General features: G+C 43.8%; 1 protein-coding gene across 1 annotated transcript in view; it reads right to left on the reverse strand.

The window, feature by feature from the left end:
• ALCAM (activated leukocyte cell adhesion molecule) overlaps positions 1–21,830 on the reverse strand; it is a 114,757-nt gene that overhangs the window by 37,624 nt on the left and 55,303 nt on the right. Inside the window, exons 4-6 of the mRNA XM_040424919.1 lie at positions 16,219–16,283; positions 16,040–16,127; positions 12,771–12,953 (exon numbers count right to left, since the gene is read on the reverse strand). Of these exons, the coding sequence (XP_040280853.1) occupies positions 12,771–12,953; positions 16,040–16,127; positions 16,219–16,283 (336 nt within the window). The remainder of the gene's footprint in view (positions 1–12,770; positions 12,954–16,039; positions 16,128–16,218; positions 16,284–21,830) is intronic.

Below are 21,830 nucleotides of genomic sequence, written 5' to 3' on the forward strand. Positions count from 1 at the left end.
GTGTGTCAGCAGTTCCTGCAAGACGAAGGCATTGATGCTATGGACTGCCCGCCGTTCCCCAGACCTGAATCCAATTGAGCACATCTGGGACATCATGTCTCGCTCTATCCGCCAACGTCACGTTGCACCACAGACTGTCCAGGAGTTGGCAGATGCTTTAGTCCAGGTCTGGGAAGAGATCCCTCAGGAGACCGTCTGCCACCTCATCAGGAGCATGCACAGGCGTTGTAGGGAGGTCATACAGGCACGTGGAGGCCACACACACTACTGAGCCTCATTTTGACTTGTTTTAAGGACATTACATCAAAGTTGGATCAGCCTGTAGTGTGTTTTTCCACTTTAATTTTGAGGGTGACTCTAAATCCAGACCTCCATGGGTTGAAAAATTTGATTTCCATTTTTTTATTTTTGTGTGATTTTGTTGTCAGCACATTCAACTATGTAAAGAACAAAGTATTTCAGAAGAATATTTAATTAATTCAGATCTAGGATGTGTTCTTTTTGTGTTCCCTTTATTTTTTTGAGCAGTGTACTTTCAGACTTAGAATTTTTTCTAAGCTATAATGCAGACTGATCCGTTCTAAACGGATCCAAACGTCTGCATTATAGGAGCGGATCAGTCTGTGCAGACAGCAGACGGATCCGCTCTGAATGCAAGTGTGAAAGTAGCCTTAAAAAAACTGCAGAACCCCTTTAAGCTTTGTTTACACTTGTGTCGGGAGCTCCGTCAGGGCCCTGTTACCGATTACACTCTGTCTGCTAGGAGGAATAGTGCAGCATGCAAAGAGTCTACCCGTAAAAAAACAACAAAAAGGAACACTGCAGCAAAACTTGACAGAGCCCACTGTATGTCAGTGTGCTCTGTTGGTTTCCGCTGGTATCTGCTGAACTAGAACTATGTTATGGCTTCCATTTATGATGCAATACACAATGCAAATGCGAACATAGCCATAAATTAGTAGACTGAGCTCATCTATTCTTTATACACAATATGGGTTGAGTATTGCAATAAGAAAAATATTATATGCTGCCCCAGTGTTGCTGCTATAAACACCTATTTCTCAGAACAAAATAACAATTACAAGTACCACAAATGTCAGGTACTTACATATTTATAAGGAAGACAATTAGTAAATTAACTATGACTAGTCATAAACAGATTTATCAGAGGTCTGTATCCATGGCTCTTTATGGATATGACAAAAAAAAAATTGCAAAAAAATATATATATATTGATGCTCCCTAACTGCTATTGGTGAATATTTTTCAGACTACCGGCTAGGACACCAAAAATGTAGTTAAACCAAGTCTTTTAATTCCATACAAGTAAATAAAATAGTGAATGGGGTCATCTTAGAAGCTCCCTTCAAAGTGGTTGGTCCAAAAAGAATATTTATACTTAAAAGCAGCCTATAATTGTAATGTTTTTTTCTATTTACACATGTTGTTTCTATTAATCACAATGAAGGGCTCCCACACCTTCAGGGTTTTTTTATGCAGTTTTTGAAGTCAAAACCAGGAGTGGATTCAAAAAAGAGGAGAATCAGTATTTGTCCATAACACCATTTTTTTATAATCCTCATCTGATTTCAGAAACTGCAAGTGCAGAGGCTATGCTTCGGATACCGAAGCAGCAACTGTGTGTGTGCCGATGGAAAAATAAAAAGTTATGGCTTTGAAATGAAGAGACGAAAAAGTAAAAAATTGCAGAGCTTTAAGTACCAAAATTGGTTGTGGCCTTTATGGGTTCAATTCATACCACTGTTTAGTGCTACCCAAAAAGATGTGGACTCCACACCTGCTATATTCACTTATACGTCTAGTCTTTCTATGTAGAAACATGAAATCACACTATTATAATGGCAAGTAACCTTCACCTGTGACCGCATTAATCAATACAATATCAATACTGTATGAATTATGTTTGACCTTTATTTAATTCATATGAAAAGAGGTCTTCTGTTCACTGAAACAAAAGATCCACTGCTTTAATGTGTGACAGAAGTAATTTCTCAAAATATGCTTCATTAACTTGATTGAAATGTCCTCATAGTGTCAACCATACAATGTACATAAATTGCAGCTAGTTATTGCACAATAATGGTAAAGATAATGTAAACTGCTAAAAACATAATCACACATCTCTCAGCATGGTGCTGTGTTAGCCCAAAAAATCTGTGCAAACGTCAAATACTCGTGTGTCAAAAATGGCAAATGTGTTAGGCCCCTTTCACACGGGCGAGTATTCGCGCGGATGCGATGCACGAGTTGAACGCATTGCACCCGCACTGAATACCGACCCATTCATTTCTGTGGGGCTGTTCACATGAGCGGTGATTTTCACGCATCACTTGTGAGTTGCGTGAAAATCGCAGCATGATCTATTTTGTGCGTTTTTCACGTAACGCAGGCCCCATAGAAATGAATAGGGTTGCGTAAAAATCGCAAGCATGGGACAACGGTGAAGACATGACACTTTGACACAATGTAAAGTAGTCAGTGTGCAGCTTGTAGAACAGTGTACATTTGGTGTGCCCTGAAAATAACACAGCCATTAATGTCTAAGGCTACTTTCACACTCGCGTTTTGGGCAGATCCGTCATCTATCTGCAAAAACTGATCCCTTAGGGCTCTTTCACACTTGCGTCCTTGTCTTCCGGCATAGAGTTCCGTCGTCGGGACTCTATGCCGGAAGCATACTGATCAGGATTATCCTAATGCATTCTGAATGGAGAGTAATCCGTTCAGGATGCATCAGGATGTCTTCAGTTCCGGTACGGAACGTTTTTTGGCCGGAGAAAATACCGCAGCATGCTGCGCTTTTTGCTCCGGCCAAAAATCCTGAAGACTTGCCGCAAGGCCGGATCCGGGATCAATGCCCATTGAAAGGCATTGATCCGGATCCGGCCTTAAGCTAAACGTCGTTTCGGCGCATTGCCGGACCCGACGTTTAGCTTTTTCTGAATAGTTACCATGGCTGCCGGGACGCTAAAGTCCTGACAGCCATGGTAAGTGTAGCGGGGAGCAGGGGAGCAGCATACTTACCGTCCGTGCGGCTCCCCGGGCGCTCCAGAGTGACGTCAGGGCGCCCCAAGCGCATGGATCACGTGATCACATGGATCACGTCATCCATGCGCATGGGGCGCTCTGACGTCATTCTGGAGCGCCCGGGGAGCCGCACGGACTGTAAGTATACTGCTCCCCCGCTCCCCACTACTACTATGGCAACCAGGACTTTAATAGCGTCCTGGGTGCCATAGTAACACTGAAAGCATTTGGAAGACGGTTCCGTCTTCAAATGCTTTCAGTACACTTGCGTTGTTACGGATCCGGCAGGCACCTCCGGCAACGGAAGTGCATGCCGGATCCCAACAACGCAAGTGTGAAAGAGGCCTTACAATAATACAACCGCATGCATGAACGGATCCGTTTGTATTATCTGTAACATAGCCAAGACGGATCAGTCATGAACTCCATTAAAAGTCAATGGGAGACGGATCCGTTTTCTAATGTGCCAGATTGCATGTCTAAGGACATGGATTACTGGAACCATGTGCTTTGGTCTGATGAGACCAAGATAAACTTCAGATGGTATTAAGCGTGTGAGGTGGCAACCAGGTGAGGAGTACAAAGACAAGTGTGTCTTGCCTACAGTCAAGCATGATGGTGGGAATGTCATGATTTGGGGCTGCATGAGTGCTGCTGACTGTGGGGAGCTACCGTTCATTGAGGGAACCATTAATGCCAACATGTACTGTAGCAGAGCATGATCCACTCCCTTCGGAAACTGGGCTGCAGGGCAGTATTCCTACAGGATAACGACCCCAAACACATCTCCAAGAGGACCACTGCCTTGCTAAAGAAACTGAGGGTAAAGATGCTGGACTGACCAAGCATGTCTCCCGACATAAACCCTATTAAGCATCTGTGGGGCATCCTTAAAACAGAAGGTGGAGGAGCACAAGGTCTCTAACATCCGCCAGCTCCGTGATGTCGTCATGGAGGAGTGGAAGAGGATTCTAGTGGCTACCTGTGAAGCTCTAGTGAACTTCATGCCCAAGAGAGTTACAGCAGTGCTGGAAAATAATGGTGGCCACACAAAATATTGACACTTTAGGCACAATTTGGCCATTCTCACGTAGGGGTGTACTCATTTTGTTTCTAGTGGTTTAGACAGGCTGTGTTGAGTTATTTTGAGGGCACAGCAAATTTACACAAGTTATACAAGCTGTACACGGACTACTTTACATTGTATCAGTGTCATATCTTCAGTTATGTCCTATGAAAAGATATAATAAAATATTTCTCAGATACTGTAATAAAGTTTTTTGTATAGCCACTAAAATCTATCTGTATTGTGCCACCTGCTGTTTGCTCTTTTTCTCTCTGCCCTGCATATTGAGATGGAAGCACATGCTCAAGTTCCATCCTTCAACTGCTGCCAGATGCAGTAGAAAGGACATACCCCCAGAGAAAGGGCATGCCCACTAAGCTGCCAGCTTGAAATAAATCTAGCAGAACAATTGGAGCAATGAACGGAGACATCTCTGGATCCATGTGAGATACTGGGCCGGTTCTAGCTTTGGTAGAAAGAGACTGTCATGTACTAGATTATGTATGATTTTCATTTTTAACATTAATCATGAGATAACCCCTTTAAAAGATGTTACATCAAGACATTGTACATGGGGTGACAGATCATTAAGAGGAGTCAAATCAATAAAACTATAGGCCCCCATACACAGAGAATTGACAATCTAATCTGTGTGAAGAGCTTCCAACTCTCACCTGACAGAGGATATTGGCGATTGAATCTCCTGATGGCTAAGCCAATGCCAGAGGTGTCTGGAAGCAGCTTTATCCTCTCTCACAATTGAAAACATATAATTGTTTGGCTGATTGGATGGGAGAATCGGAATGACAGATGGAAGCCAAGGTATTAAAGAGGTGAGTTCAATTAGAGTTGTTGCGATACCAAATTTTTGATTCGGTTCCGATACCATAAAAAAGTATTGCGATACTCGATACCACGCGAAAAAAGAAACCAAAAAAAGCCATGTGCATTCCGCATTTTAAAAAATGATGGCGAATTGCGCAGTTTTTATTTATTTTTTCTGTTCCGGCGTTCACCACATAGATTTTTTAAAATCTTTTAATAGTTTGGACTTTTCTGACGTGGCGATATGTGATATGTTTGTTTATTGTTTATACATTTTATATGTGAAATTGTGAAAGGGGGTGATTCATACTTAATATTTTTGTGGGGGTTTTTTTTATTTTTTTTTTTTTTTTTTTTTTTTTTTACACTTTATTTAATAACTACCGTATTTTTCGCTTTATAAGAAAATGTCAGTGCGTCTTATAAAACGAATACTAGTGAGCGCTTCCATTATGGAAGCGCTCACTAGTATGTATTAGGAGCGGGGAGCGAAGCGCCGCAAGCGCAGGTAATATTTACGCCACGGCTCCTCTTCAGCTGTCGCGCTGCCATCTTTCTGGCCTGCGCTGCACTGTTCTGACCCCTGTCAGGACATGTGACAGTGCAGCACAGGCCGGGAAGATGGGAGCGCAACAGCTGAAGAGGAGCCGCGGAGCAGGACAGGTAAGATGATTTTTTATTTTAGTCTGATCTGAGGTCTGATGGGCTATTCTGAGGTCTGGGGGTACTGATGGGCTAATCTCAGGTCTGGGGGTACTGATGGGCTAATCTCAGGTCTGGGGGGTACTGATGGGCTAATCTCAGGTCTGGGGGTACTGATGGGCTAATCTCAGGTCTGGGGGTACTGATGGGCTAATCTCATTATAAGGCTCTGAGTGGGCTGATACGAGGTCTGATGAAAAATATTTTTTCTTATTTTTCTACTCTAAAATCTGGGGTGCGTCTTATAATGCGAAAAATACGGTATTCCCCCCCCCCCCCCCCCCCCCCTTAGGGGCTAGAACCTGGGATTTTTTCATCCCTTGTCCTATTCACCCTGATAGATCTCTATCAGGGTGAATAGGACTTCACACTGTCCCTGCTGCTCTGTGCACACAGCATCAGGGATTTTACCATGGCAGCCAGGGCTTCAGTAGCATCCTGGCTGCCATGGTAACCGATTGGAGCCCCAGGCTTACACTGCTGGGGCTCCGATCAGAAGCTGCCACTGCACCACCAATGGATGAGGAGGAGAGGGGACCCTGTGACCACTGCCACCAATGATTTTAATGGGGTGGGGAGGTTGAGGGCGCACTGCGCAACCAATGATAATTACACCTTAGTACAGGAGGCGGGTACTGGCAGATCAGTGGCAGTTAACCCCTCAGGTGTAGCACCTGAGGGGTTAACTGCCGCTGATCGCAGCTCCCTGTCAGGGGCAGGGTGCCGGCAATGCGATTCTGCTGCCGGCACCCGCCTCCTGTATGTGTTAAAGTCTGGACCCATATAAAGTAGTCTTTAAGTTTTAGGCTACACAGAGCGGCGCCCAGAGATGTCCCAGCACTGTCCAATCGCAGCGCAGCGCGAAGGAACGCCCACTAGAGAAGCTGATGTCTCCTCCCCATTGCTCCGATAGTAATTGGCATATGGAGCAGGAGAGGAGACAGTAATGGGGCACAGCGGGCGAACGGAGTGGCGCCCAGGAATAATGGTAAGTGCAGGGACATCTCTGGGCGCCGCTCTGTGTAGGAAAAGTCCTATCATTGGTGGCACAGTGCGCCCGCCCCTCCTCCGCCCCCTCCATTCATTGGTGGCAGCGGCAGCACAGGGGGGAGGGAGAGACTGCTTCTCCCCTGTGCTGCTGAGGGAACATGAGCGCGCTGAGAGCAGCGCACTCATTTCCAGAGATACTACACTGCGCAGAAGCGAAGGCTAGTATCGAAAAAATAGAAATCCCGGTATCGTATTGATACTGGGACAAAAGTATCGATTGGGTATCGAAATTTCGATACCCGCAACAACCCTAAGTTCAATATTGATGGCCTATCTTCAGAATAACTCATCAATATCTAATCGTGGAAGTCCGACTCCCGACACCCCCGCCATACAGCTGTTTGAAGAGGCTGCGGCGCTCTAGTGAGCGCTGCAGCCTCCTCACAGCTTACCAAGTATAGTGGTTGTGCTTGGTATTGCAGCTCATGCTCATTCCCTTGAATTAGACTGAACTGCAAACACACCATGTGGCCAATGATGTAATGTCACTGGTCTAGGAAGAGGCTGCGACGCTCACCTCAGCCTCTTCAAACAGCTGACTGGCAGGGGTGATGGGAGTCGGACCCCCACTGATATTGAAGCCCTTTCCTGAGGATACGCCATCAAAATTGAAAACCCTTTTAAAGATTTATGGGCACCTGAAAGCTTTTGCTACACAAGGGCAATAAAAGTGATGACTGAAAAGTCCAGTGATGTGCAGTCAGTCTGATGAAGGTAAGAAATGTGTCCATATAATGAATGGGTCATAAATACAAGTGTTAGATTGAGTCCTTGTGTCAATAACTGAAAGGCTCTTAGAAAGGCTCTGAATTTCCAGAGTTTTCTGTCCCCCACATACTTTAAGGGGTATTTCAGGTTCATGAAATTGATGTCAGGACAGGTCATAAATATCAAAATGGTCTGTTGGTCATGCTTCAATTAACATGGCACACTTGGTGTTGATGAATAGATGCCCTCCCCATTCTTGAGATACATGCCCCAAAACTTGCAACGCCAGATATGTTTATCCGGAGTGACTAGCCACAGAGCCACTTTGCTACGGTAGATTTCTCCCCACTGTGACAATATCAATCACAGAGAATAATTCTGCAGAATGATCTTGGGAGTTCTTGAGAGACCATGCTTCATTATAGCTTCAGTTGGGACTGCCTGTCACCGACACCGGAGTGAAGCTAAAGTGCAACGTGGTCTCGCAAGATCACAGTACAACATGATTCCTTGTGACAGAGATCATCATAGTGGAGAGAAATCAACTAGCAAAGAAGAGGAGTGACAGGACACACCTCGCACCAAACCTTTCAAGGCAAGGACACTGGGGGTAGTGGGGAGGATTGTGGGGCAGCTAACCATAACAGCAAGTATTCTATGATCAGTTGGGAATGGCCAAAAGTAAATGTATACTTTCTGACTTAGGCCTCTAGTCAGTACTCTCTGCACTGATGAGATCCTGAAACGGATCTCACAAACGGAATTCAAAACGCCAGTGTGAAAGTAGCCTTACTGATGATGCTGAAATGTAGTGATGCTCAACTCAAGAACTGAAATGCACAGTGTTTTTCAAAATAAAACATCTTTTACTAAATTAAATAACATATTTGCATTACTACAAAATACAAAACTTGCCATTTTCTTAATAGCACTGCACAGAACAGATAAATAAAATAGATATAAGAACATGTGTTCATTAAAATAGGATTTTCCGAACACTGAACAAACAGGAACTTTTTAAAGAACACCATAGTCAGCAGCAGCAATATAAGGTAATATACCGTATTTTTTTGCACCTAGGTTTTTGAGGAGGAAAATGAGAAAAAAAATAAAGTGTGCGCTTTTGGTGGGTTTTGAACTAATGGTGGTCTGTGGATGACACTGTTATGGGGGGGGATCTGTGGATGGCACTGTTATGGGGGGGATCTGTGGATGGCACTGTTATGGGGAGGGATCTGTGGATGGCACTGTTATGGGGAGGGATCTGTGGATGGCACTGTTATGGGGAGGGATCTGTGGATGGCACTGTTATGGGGAGGGATCTGTGGATGGCACTGTTATGGGGAGGGATCTGTGGATGGCACTGTTATGGGGAGGGATCTGTGGATGGCACTGTTATGGGGGGGGATCTGTGGATGGCACTGTTATGGGAGGGGATCTGTGGATGGCACTGTTATGGGAGGGGATCTGTGGATGGCACTGTTATGGGGGGATCTGAGGATGGCACTGTTATGGGGGGGGAATCTGTGGATGGCACTGTCATGGGGGGGATCTGTGGATGGCACTGTCATGGGGGAATATCTGTGGATGGCACTGTTATGGGGGGGGTCTGTGGATGGCACTATTATGGGGGGGGATCTGTGGATGGCACTATTATGGGGGGGGGGATCTGTGGATGGCACTATTATGGGGGGCGGATCTGTGGATGGCACTGTTATGGGGGGTGTCTGTGGATGGCACTGTTATGGGGGGGGGGATCTGTGGATGGCACTGTTATGGGGGGGATCTGTGGATGGCACTGTTATGGGGGGGGGATCTGTGGATGGCACTGTTATGGGGGGGGGGATCTGTGGATGGCACTGTTATGGGGGGGGGTCTGTGGATGGCACTGTTATGGGGGGGGGGGGATCTGTGGATGACACATATATAGCATCTTATGCTATGTGCCATCCACAGACCCCCCCACCCATAACAGTGTCCCTGCAGTGTGAATGACCCCCAATAAAGGGGCTTGGTAGTCGGCATCTGGATTAGGAATGACAGCGGGGACCGGTGCAGTCCCTGTATTCTAATGCACCAGCCCCGCTCACTGTTGTATAATCTTTTCTAACCTGTAGGCATTGTTAAAATATAATAATCATGTCTAATCCAGCTGTATTACTTACAGCTAAGTTCCGTAGCAGAGAGGAGGGAGAAGGCAGGCCAGGAGGACGGCGTGTCACTCACTACGTCACGCGCCCGCGCCACCTGCTTCATTCATAAAATGGGCAGCGCAGGTGCATGACGTAGTGAGTGACACGCCGCCCGCCCTGCCTCCTCCCTCCTTTCTGTTACGGAACTTAGTTGTAAGTAAGGCCTCTTTCACACTTGCGTTGTCCGGATCCAGCGTGTACTCCACTTGCCGGAATTACACTCCGGATCCGGAAAAACGCAAGTGTACTGAAAGCATTTGAAGATGGAACCGTCTTCCAAATGCGTTCAGTGTTACTATGGCACCCAGGACGCTATTAAAGTCCTGGTTGCCATAGTAGTAGTGGGGAGCGGGGGAGCGGTATACTTACAGTCCGTGCGGCTCCCCGGGCGCTCCAGAATGACGTCAGAGCGCCCCATGCGCATGGATGACGTGATCACATGGATCACGTGATCCATGCGCTTGGGGCGCCCTGACGTCACTCTGGAGCGCCCGGGGAGCCGCACGGACGGTAAGTATGCTGCTCCCCCGCTCCCCACTACACTTTACCATGGCTGCCAGGACTTTAGCGTCCCGGCAGCCATGGTAACCACTCTGAAAAAGCTAAATGTCGGATGCGGCAATGCGCCGAAACGACGTTTAGCTTAAGGCCGGATCCGGATCAATGCCTTTCAATGGGCATTAATTCCGGATCCGGCCTTGCGGCAAGTGTTCCGGATTTTTGGCCGGAGCAAAAAGCGCAGCATGCTGCGGTATTTTCTCCGGCCAAAAAACGTTCCGTTCCGGAACTGAAGACATCCTGATGCATCCTGAACGGATTTCTCTCCATTCAGAATGCATTAGGATAATCCTGATCAGGATTCTTCCGGCATAGAGCCCCGACGACGGAACTCTATGCCGGAACACAACAACGCAGGTGTGAAAGAGCCCTAATACAGCTGGATTACACATGATTATTATATCTTAACAATGCCTACAGGTTAGATAAAACTATACAACAGTGAGCGGTGCCGGTGATTTTGAATACAGGGACTGCACCAGTCCCTGCTGTCATTCCTAATCCAGATGCCGGCCCCCAGCCCCTCCTCCCTCTGTTGATACACCTGCCGACTGCACTGTGCGGCAATCGTGTATCATTGTAGGTAATCGCAGCATTTTTGGGTCGGCCAAATCGCCATATCGCAATCGTCGATTATCGCGATACGATTGCTTTGGCGATATATCGTGCAGGCCTAGTGTGTGTGTGTGTGTGTGTGTGTGTGTGTGTGTGTGTATATATGTGTGTGTATATATATATATATATATATATATATATATATATGGAAAACGAAAGCGCAGCACACTGTATAAAGTGGGTGCAAATCAGCAACCAAAGTCAAATTCAATATATGAAGAAAAGCACGGCAGTACTCCAACGTAGCACATCAAACTGTGATTTAGTCAACATATATTCACACACATCTGTCCATCCAGTTCAGCCTGCTATCCTGCAAGTTCCAGAGGCAGGCAAAAATATCCCTGAGGAGGTAGAAGCCAATTTTCCTTACTTAAAAAAATTCCTTTCCGACTTTAATCAGAATAATTCCCTTCATCAACGACCCTTCTCTAGCAACTATAACCTGTATTATTATTACACTCCAGAAAATATATGTACGTCAATTCTTTTGGCTTGGTGACAGGTCCTCTTGCACCTTTTAGAATTAATGGTATGTAACATGACCTAAACCTTGTGCATTTGCGTTTTGCAAATCTGCAGAGTTTGACACTACCAGCAAATGAGCTGAGATTTTACGAAATCTCATCGACACAAGGAGAAAAAAATCTGTAGTGTAAATTGACCTGCGGTGTGGATTTTAAATACACGGTATGTCAATTTATGCTGCGGATCTCCACCACAGATTTCACTCTGCAATGCTTAAGGTGAACTCTAAGGCAAATCCACAGCAATCACCACACAAAAGAAAACTGAAAAGCAGTATGATGAGGACAGTGGTCCTGCATTTTCTATTGTGACATGGAAAGTGCGAGTTTCTGAGGGCACTTTGAACTTTTATTTTGTTTTCTTTTGGAAAAGACAGATATCCTTACTGTATGGGGGCCACATGGGCAAAATGGCACCAGCTTTTCATGGCTGAACTAAAGACGACATTTTTATTTAACTAGCACACTTCCGTTATACTGATTTACTGATAATCGGGACAGACTCTCAAAATGAGCTGCTCACTCTCAACTACTCACAATCTCAAACACATGAGCAAATCCATCCTAAACAATACCATACAATCATCAATCTACTATAAACCTAAAAGCCATCCAGCATACCAAAGAGGGAACAGCTGCGATATTTCTGGATCTGATCAGACAGTATAGACAGAAAACACCTGATATCAATGAAAAAAACATACAAGAACAGATCCCCAGAGCCACAAGGATTTCAAGGGCCAACCTCTTGAATTACAAATTGAAGGAGGACAACTGCAGGGTACCCCAAGTCATTACAGACAACTCCAGAACAAGTATCCACCCGCCCCCCATAGCTGTGTCAAAGACATCTGTTCAGTACTGAGAAAGAGCCAAAGCCCCAGAACAATTGTCTACAGATGGGTTTCTTCCTTTTGGAGGAGTGTCTGGTTAGGGACCGCATATACTGTACAGTTATCTTGATGTAACACGTTTGGCTTTCAACTTAACCACCTAACAGTTCTGCCTCGGGTCTGCTCGGACTTTGGGAAAAGGACTGCTTTAAGCCTTCATATCTCAAGCTTTGTAGAAAATAAGAGATATGCGCCTGGTCTTTTTTGAAAGTTGTTGACAATCTTAGCTTTAAAAGGGTTATCCAACCCCTATAAGGACCACCCCCCCCCCCCCCCGGACACCTCAATATAGAACATGCTGCGATTTTCACACAACGCACAAGTGATGCGTGAAAATCACCGCTCATGTGCACAGCCCCATAGAAATGAATGGGTCCGGATTTAGTGCATTGCACCCGCGCGGAAATCTCGCCCGTGTGAAAGGGGCCTTAGGCTTAAAGATGAGGCAAATTTAACATGCGACATTCGAAATGTGGCATAAACACAGTAAAGTCTTTGCTAACATCTAGTTTTGCCCAATTTCATTTTAAAAACACCAACACGCAAAAAATAAATGACAGAAGCTAAATAAACGCATAACACTTACAATAAATATCGAAGACGACTGGGTCAGACTCCATTAATGCCATCCCACTTGGCATATAGTAAGTCACTGCACATGAAAAACGTGCATCAATGTCATTTTTGGTTGACATGTACTGCAGTGAAGAACGGATGTTATGAAGGCCACTTGTGGAGTTTCTCTCTTTTGACCACTCTATAGACACAACTAAACAAAAACAAAAAAAAAAATCATTAGTTCGTAATATTCCAAATGCTCATTGTTCTCTTTACTAAAGACTACCCATTCTTTTCATGCATGACAGGTACCTTAAAAAGGCTCTGACACCTTCAGGGGCAATTTTTTGATGGCTCATGTACAGCTTCCACTTCTGATCTCTTGATCTCAAACACTCATTTAAAGGGGTTCTCCAGTTTTCCTATATTGATGACCTATCCTCAGGATAGGTCATTAATATCAGATTGGAGGGGGCATCGTCTTCTCTTCACTGTTTACATTGCAGCAGCGAGCAGATGTAACTACAGCTTCTCTGTCCCATTCACTTCAATGGAGCTGCAATTATACAGCTCTCCGCTGTGATGTTTTGCAGGAGCAGGTAAAGAGAACGAGCGCTGTGGTCTCTTCCTACAGCTGATCGATTGGGGTGCCTGCAGTCGGGCCCCCGTCGATCCGATACCAACTTACAATGTTATTAGTGATGTATCCAGTTTGTTTAGTTTCGATTGAATACGACCACATCCGAATAGAACGGATGGATCTGGATGTGTAAAATCGAACTGAAGAGTTTTGCTCCGGTTTTGAGATCCCCTGCCGGATCTCAAAGCCACAATGCAAAATGCATATGTGAAAGTAGCCTAAGCCGTATTCGGATGAGTTTGATAACAATTTAGCTATAAGGCATGTTTATGAGGTCAGGAGATCAGAGATAAAAGCTCTACATGAGGGCACTCAGAGTAAACAGAAAGTGACAGTCTGCAAATAGACTGAAATTTAACCTCCTGTATCACAAAGCTGTTGAACATTGAACACATAAAAGCAGCAATGTATATAAATACAAAATAATTTAAAGACTGTGTATACTTTTGGGGGCAATTTTTTTAAAATTATTGCATTGTTCTCGTTTTGAGTTAAAACTATATTTTTTTCAATTGGTCTTTATTAAAGAGTTTGAGTCCTTTTCTCTGTAGAGCCTGGAGATTCTTTAGTGGCATGGTGTCTGTTTTCACTCTGTGCAGTCAGGCAGCTTGGCTGACGACTCCTTATCTCTGACCCTATAAACACTCATTATAGCTCAATTCTTATCTTACTGATAAATAAGAGTTTAAAGGAAATAGGTCACTGAATTTATTTCTGCCAGTTAAAACTAGACAGTGAAACATATCCTTTTTTACTAATACTTGCTTTCATTTTCCGACTGCAGATTTCTTTATTCTGAATGCGATTATGGGGGCTGCCACATTGCTTGAGCTGTTCTTAACAGCATTTACACAGCCTTAAAAAAAATGACTGGTCCATAGACACAGTGGTCAGGAGGGGACCTCATTGACTTCTATGGGAGAGTTTTCTAGGCATGCTCTGTGACCTGTGCAGAGGTCAGGAGGGAGCTGATCACCGATTGTGAATGGTTGATCCTGTGTTATCTGGACACAGAGGTGATATCATTACAGGCAGGATTAGACAGATAAGCAGGTAACTGCAGTAAAAGCCAAGCCAGTGCGAAAACTGCAGGATTTGTGTTTTTTTGTTTAAACATAGATATTGGAATGGAAAATTAAAAATAAAAATCGCCAAAAATCCTTAAATGGATTCTGTCACCAGGATTAATGATATGTAGATATTTATATGTGCCCGTTAGTCTCCATGCAGTGTTTACAATGATCCCTCTGTTTATGCTCTGTGTGCCTTATATTCTTATAAAAAGCAATCTTATTCCTATGATCTCCTGGAGCCCAGCCGCGCCTATCGATCCGGAGCCCAGCACCGCGTACTACTTCATTTATTCACTGCACTATCCTGACGTCATGTAATCTCTGCTTTGTAGTCTCGCGCAGGTGCACTGGACACTGTAGTCTGCGCCTGTGCAGACTACTGGCACCGGCTTTGACGAGTCAACTGCGCATGCGCTGGCTCCCTCTGCGTGAGATTACAGCACTGAGAAGAACTGACGTCAGGGATAGTGGAGTGAATAAATTAAGTGGTAGGCGGTGCTGGGCTCCGGATCGATGGGCGCGGCTGGGCTCCTACATATCGTGGGACAACCCCTTGGGCTCCCGACAGAGGTAATTTACATATGAATAAGATCGCTTTTTATAAGAATATAAGGCACACAGAGCATAAACAGAGGAATCACTGTAAACACTGCATGAAGACTAATGGGCACATATAAATATCTACATATCGTTAATCCTGGTGACAGAATCCCTTTCAAACCGTGTTTAACATAAAAATGTGCTTCAAACAATAGTCATTTTCTGATGACTCATTTCCTTCAAGATCTTTCAGTAATTTAGAGATAAGGTTTAGGCACAAAGTGAAAGTAAAAAGTAGGATTTACACAGCTAGAAAAACTGTTAACCCTTTCTGACAGAACAGCTTGCAATCATACAAAATTGCCCCTGTTGGTGTACATCGCCTTTAAGGTCAAGACAAACACACTAAACGCAAAGTGATTGCAACCGTGCAATTTTGTTAAGATGGGGAATGTGACAGAAGGCTCCAGAATGTATGTCACGTGTGCACTCATGTCTGCAGGCAACCTTTATCTGCATTGTTAAAATGTAAAAAGTAAAACAGATTTTGTTGCCAAAGAATGATATTTCTTTCTTTCACATTCTTCATTGAATATGTGATACAAACGGCATCCTCTTGTAATGGAGGAACAAACTAATTAAACGTTGTCCTTCCAAGTATAATTACAGCTTCACGTCAGGATAACTGGATTTTAAGTGACTTGAAAAGAGTCCTCCTATATGAAAGTGAACTATGCGGCATCTGTGAGTAATTAAAAAGCAGTAAAGTGATGCTTGCTATTTCTTTTTATTAACTGAGTACTGCAGGGAGTGGTGGAAGTTAGAAAACTTGCCACTGTCTACATTTCCCTGGTCAAGAGATGCCAATACTAAGAACACAATACAAAAACATTCAACTGGTATAGGTATAAAGTACAAGTATTTCCGAGGAACACTGAAAAAGTGACATCCTAAATAGTAAAAGCATATAGAGAGCACTTTTCATGAATCTTCCAGATTGCTGCATATACAGTTCTAGACGTGTATAGTTAAAAGCACTCGTACCTCCATCAATCGGTAAGAGGACTTGACCATTTCTATACCACGTGATGTTGGCATCTGGGTAGCTGTCTTTAGCAACACAATCTCCAACCTGTACAAAGAACAAGCAATGCATAAGATGTAAAACAACCCATTTGGGGAAGGATACAGTCCTACAATATTTGATCTGATGGAGTACTTACAATGTTTAGCTTCCCCGTTTCCATATATGTTGGCTGGTTGATAATCTCAGGTTTGGAAGGTGGCTCTAAAATAGTGGGTGTGGAAAAGTACATGGTAAAATACAGTGCATACATGAAGGCGCTCAGCAAAAACAGGTCACCTTGTAACAAACCCCCTTTCTATGGTATTTAAAGAAGATGGGTCTGATGTCTTGACCGGTCTACATCTAGTATAACAATTCTGGACTACGTCGTGCATTTATTGCTACAAGAAACAGATGAATACACGGGACAACTGGAAATTACCAGCTGGAGGTGTGTCCTTATACACTGAAAATATCCAGTCAGTGCTGACAGTTCCATGTCCATTTGACACGGAGAATAGTAAAACTTAGTTAAAAATCTGGTCATACATTTCTAGAAGGAATAACAGCGGAATGGCACAATGCAGAGTTAGGCTAGTTTCACACTAGTCCTAGGGATCAGAAAAGAGAACAGCCGGCCAGATCTCTCTGCATTTTGGCATTGCCGGAAGCTTGAACATCTCCGCCCGACACAATTAACTACAATGGGGATCGGCAGAGATCAGGCTGTAACCCGGCAAATATGCCGAGAATCGGCTGGACTAAAACTGCTGCATTGGTTTGAGGCAGGATCTCCACTGGAGCACATTATAGTTAATGGGGCCGGACGGAGATGTTCAGGCTTCCGGCAATGCAGAGAGATCTGGCAGGATACAGCCGGGACAGCCTGCCGGATCCCTAGAGCTAGTGTTTTTCATTTCAGGTAGTACTATGCCATTGAAAATTAAATACAAAATATTGTCCTTCTGTAGCAGTCAGAACAGAAAGATAAAACCCTTATATAGATAGGAAAGATGTTATATGCTAGTATAATAGTAGTTGTAGAATTTAGGATGACAGTGCATAGTTTTAGTGTTCTCTTGATAAGCCAAGATAAAGATGCCACAGAAGCGCATTGCACTGATCAGGTAACATGACTTATTCTTCTTCTTCCCTCTAAAAGAGTCAAGCAAGGCTGTTTGCAATGCTAAAGGTCCAAACAAAGGAGGAATTAAGGAGCCAGACAAGAAATAGAATACAATGGTAGTGTCCCTTTAAGATCTCAGAAAAATACAGCTACAGTAAAACCTTCCTGAAAAAACTACCAAAAATGGAATTGAGAGGAGACCTTCTGGGGGCGGGGCAGTTGTCCTCTCAAAGAAGAAGGGCCGATTCAAACATGTCAGAAATGTTGTGGAGCCACAATAAAGTACTGTACAATACAGTCAAATGGGGTCTTCTTTTCACTTGCAGATTTTCAAATCCTCTGCATGCCTAGCATTTTGCCCGTTCTGCTACGAAAAGGCTAAAATGTGTGACAAAATCCAAATGATATGGTTCCAACCCTGTGAGCACACCTGTATCTGACAGTACCAACAGCTTATCCAGGGTTTATCCAGGTTTTTAAAACTGCTGGTCAATCTCGCTCCTTGCATCCCCATCGCTCACCCGAGTGTCACAGCCCTTTCAAACAACTTAGTGGAAGGGATCCTGAGAGTCGGACCCCCACCGGTCTAATATTGATGGCCTATCCTCAATGTAAAAAAAAAAAATGGATAAGCAGTTTAAGTGGACTTCAAGGTACTGTAGTCATTTCACATTGGTCAGTCTCCAGACACTCGGCTATGACTGTGTCACTTGTATCTTTAATAAGTATGACATATAATCATAACATCTTTGTCAATACCCATTATATTCTTCAAAACTAGTTTTAATAGTAAGGCTACTTTCACACTTGCGTTCGGAGCGGATCCGTCTGGTGTCTGCACAGACGGATCCGCTCCTATAATGCAAACGATGGGATCCGTTCAGAACGGGTCCATCTGCATTATATTTCACAAAAAAATCTAAGTGTGAAAGATAGTCAGACGGATCCGTCCAGACTTTGCATTGAAAGTCAATGGGGGACGGATCCGTTTGAAAATTGAGCCATATTGTGTCAACTTCAAACGGATCCGGCACCATTGACTTACATTGTAAGTCTGGACGGATCCGTTTGCCTCCGCACGGCCAGACGGACACCCGAACGCTGCAAGCTGCGTTCGGGTGTCCGCCTGCTGAGCCGAACGGAGGCCAAGCGGAGCCAGACTGAGGCATTCTGAGCGGATCTGCATCCACTCAGAATGCATTGGGGCTGGACGGATGCGTTCGGGGCCGCTTGTGAGAGCCTTCAAACGGAGCTCGCAAGTGTGAAAGTAGTCTAAAACATGATTGGATTATGCCGTTATTACTTCCCAAATTGAAATCAGAACCCAAACTGAAATCAACTAATGAAGAAAAGAGCAAATATACAGAAGGTGTACTAGTCCTCCTACAACCCATATTAAAGAGCACCTGTCAGCATGATCATCTCTATTACAAGGCATAATGCCTGGTAGTAGATATATGCAAACTTTCGTGTCCGAAATTGGCCTGAAAATTGGTATCTGACACTTTGAGGTCTCCTAGGACAGGGGTGGGCAAACTGCGGTTCTCCAGCTGTTGTAAAACTACAATTCCCAGTATGCCCAGTCTGCCTACAGCAGGGCATGATGGGATTTGTAGTTTTACAACAGCTGGAGAGCAGCAGTTTGCCCATCCCTGTCCTAGGACATATACAGTCCCTGACAAAAGTCTTGTTGCTTGTGTACAAATTGACCTGAAGTGCCGCTAAAATATATGTCTAATCAAGATTTTGTTACAAGAAATGGGTCATTTTAATCCCAACAGCTTTTGTAATAATGTTTCAGTGCAAAACGAAACTGACAAAAAGTATTCTAATACTCACAGCTTAGTAAAGCCCATTGAGTCCATTTTTGCCAAGACATAAGTGTCGTCGCCTTGTCATATGAGCTTCACCTGTGACTAATAATTGATCAATTAGGTCTCAGGTGTGTATATAAAGAACCCCAGTACACTAGACCTTCACATCAACTGCAAACATGCCTAAGATTCACCCGGAGACTAAAGTGTTGATTATCAAGAGGCTGAAGACCAGATCCACTGCTGATGTGGCAGACACCTTCAATGTGTCTCAGCGTCAAGTTCAGAGGATAAAAAAAAGATTTGAAGAGACTGGAGACGTTTTGGACAAGGCCAGGTCAGGCCGACCCCGCAAGACAACTGCTCGAGAGGACCGTTTGTTGGCTCGAAAATCCAAGGCCAGCCCATTTTCCACTGCAGCAGAGCTCCACGAGACCTGGTCACCTGAAGTCCCTGTGTCAACCAGAACAGTTTGTCGGATTCTGTCTCGAAATGGCCTCCATGATCGAATCAGTGCCCATAAGCCAGCACTAAACAAAAGACAATTGAAAAACCGTGTGGCATTTGCCAAGGCCCACAGACTGCTAAAAGGATGGACGCTGGAAAAGTGGCAGGAGGTGGATTTTTCTGATTAATCTTCTGTTGAATTACACCAGAGTCGCCGCAAATATTGCAGGAGACCTACTGGAACCCACATGGAGCCGAGATTTACCCAGAAAACAGTGAAGTTTGGTGGAGGCAAAATCATGGTCTGGGGTTACATCCAGTATGGGGGTGTGCGAGGGATCTGCAGGGTGGAAGGCAACATCAATAGTCTAAAATACAAAGAAATCTTATATTCCCAACCATAAAAAAGGCCAAATTCTGCAGCAGGATGGTGCTCCATCGCATACTTCCATCTCCACATCAAAGTTCATTAAGGCGAAGAAGATCAAGATGCTCCAGAATTGGCCAGCCCAGTCACCAGACATGAACATCATTGAGCATATGTGGTGTAGGATGAAAGAGGAAGCATAGAAGACGAAACAAAAGAATATTGATGAACTCTGGGAGGCATGCAAGACTGTTTTCTTTGCTATTCCTGATGACTTCATTAATAAATTGTATGAATCCTTGCCAAACCGATTGGATGCTGTCCTTCAAGCTCATGGAAGCCATACAAGATATTAAATTTGGATCTCACAGCACCACTACTTAATTTGCTGACATATTTTTGGATTTGCAGTAAAGTTGTTAAATTTCTGTATAGGCGACAAAACTTTTGTCTTGCCAAAATTTGACCTGTCTTGATTAAACAATCATTTTTCAGTGAAACTAATTTATTTCAGTGCATTAAACATCATTTGGGAGGGTTTTAGCTTTTAATATGAGCTATTTCTAACACCAAATGATTAATTAAAAGTCAGGTTAATAGCAGGAGTTTCTACAAAATAGAGAAGCGACAAGACTTTTGTCAGGGACTGTATAGCAATGGGTAAATGCATGGATGATGGTGAACAGCGTGTTTAACCCTTCAGACGAAAGGCAAAAAACCTGGAAGCGTGTGCTTCCCAGGCAGGAATGCCTCCCCCTGGCTGAGATTGGGAAAAGGCGTTTTGTTGTTGTAATAGGCCACAGCCTATACCAGGCTTCTAGGCTTATTACTTGCATATAAAAATTCGGGCCTGCAAGTGGCAGCACTGAATTGTAATATGCCAATCTTTGTATAGTGTAATGGATGAAATTCCATTACTTTATAAAAATTGCAATCCACTTGAGGGCCCCAAAAAAGTTAAAAGTAAAAAAAAATAAAAAAAATTTAAAACACAAAAAGATAAAAACTCAAATCACCCCCTAATAAAAAATAAACATCATAGGCATTTCCTCATCCGAAAACACCAGTACTATTAAAATAAAAAAAATGATCCCATATGGTGAATGGCGTAATAGGAAAAAATGAGCTCTCACACAGTTCTGTAAATGTGTAACTATTAACACATTTACAGTCTTGTGAAAAAATTAGGACACCCTTTGAAAGCATGTGGTTTTTTGTAACATTTTTAATAAATGGTTATTTCATCTCCGTTTCAACAATACAGAGAGATTAAAGTAATCCGACTAAACAAAGAAAACTGAAGAAAAGTCTTTTCAAGATCTTCTGTAAATGTCATTCTACAAAAATGCCTATTCTAACTGAGGAAAAAGATAGGACACCCTTGCCCCTAATAGCGAGTGTTACCTCCTTTGGCTGAAATAACTGCAGTGAGACGGTTCTTGTAGCCATCTACCAGTCTTCGACATCGGTCTGAGGAAATTTTACCCCACTCCTCAATGCAGAACTTTTTCAGCTGTGAGATGTTTGAGGGGTTTCTTGCACGTACAGCCCTTTTCAAGTCACCCCACAGCATCTCAATGGGATTCAAATCTGGACTTTGACTTGGCCATTCCAGGACTCTCCATTTCTTCTTTTTCAGCCAATCTTTGGTTGATTTACTAGTATGTTTTGGGTCATTGTCATGTTGCATGGTCCAGTTCCGCTTCAGCTTTAATTTTCTAACTGATGGTCTCACATGTTCTTCAAGCACCTTCTGATACACAGTAGAATTCATCGTGGATTCTATGATGGTGAGCTGACCAGGTCCTGCTGCAGCAAAGCAGCCCCAAACCATGACACTTCCACCTCCATGCTTCACAGTTGGTATGAGGTTATTTTCTTGGAATGCTGTGTTTGGTTTACGCCAAACATGTCCTCTGCTGTTGTGTCCAAATAATTCAATTTTGGACTCATCTGTCCAAAGAACATTATTCCAGAAGTCCTGGTCTTTGTCAACTTTATCGCTGGCAAATGTC

The sequence above is a fragment of the Bufo bufo genome, chromosome 3 (genome assembly GCF_905171765.1).
Source record: "Bufo bufo chromosome 3, aBufBuf1.1, whole genome shotgun sequence".
NCBI lineage: Eukaryota > Metazoa > Chordata > Amphibia > Anura > Bufonidae > Bufo > Bufo bufo.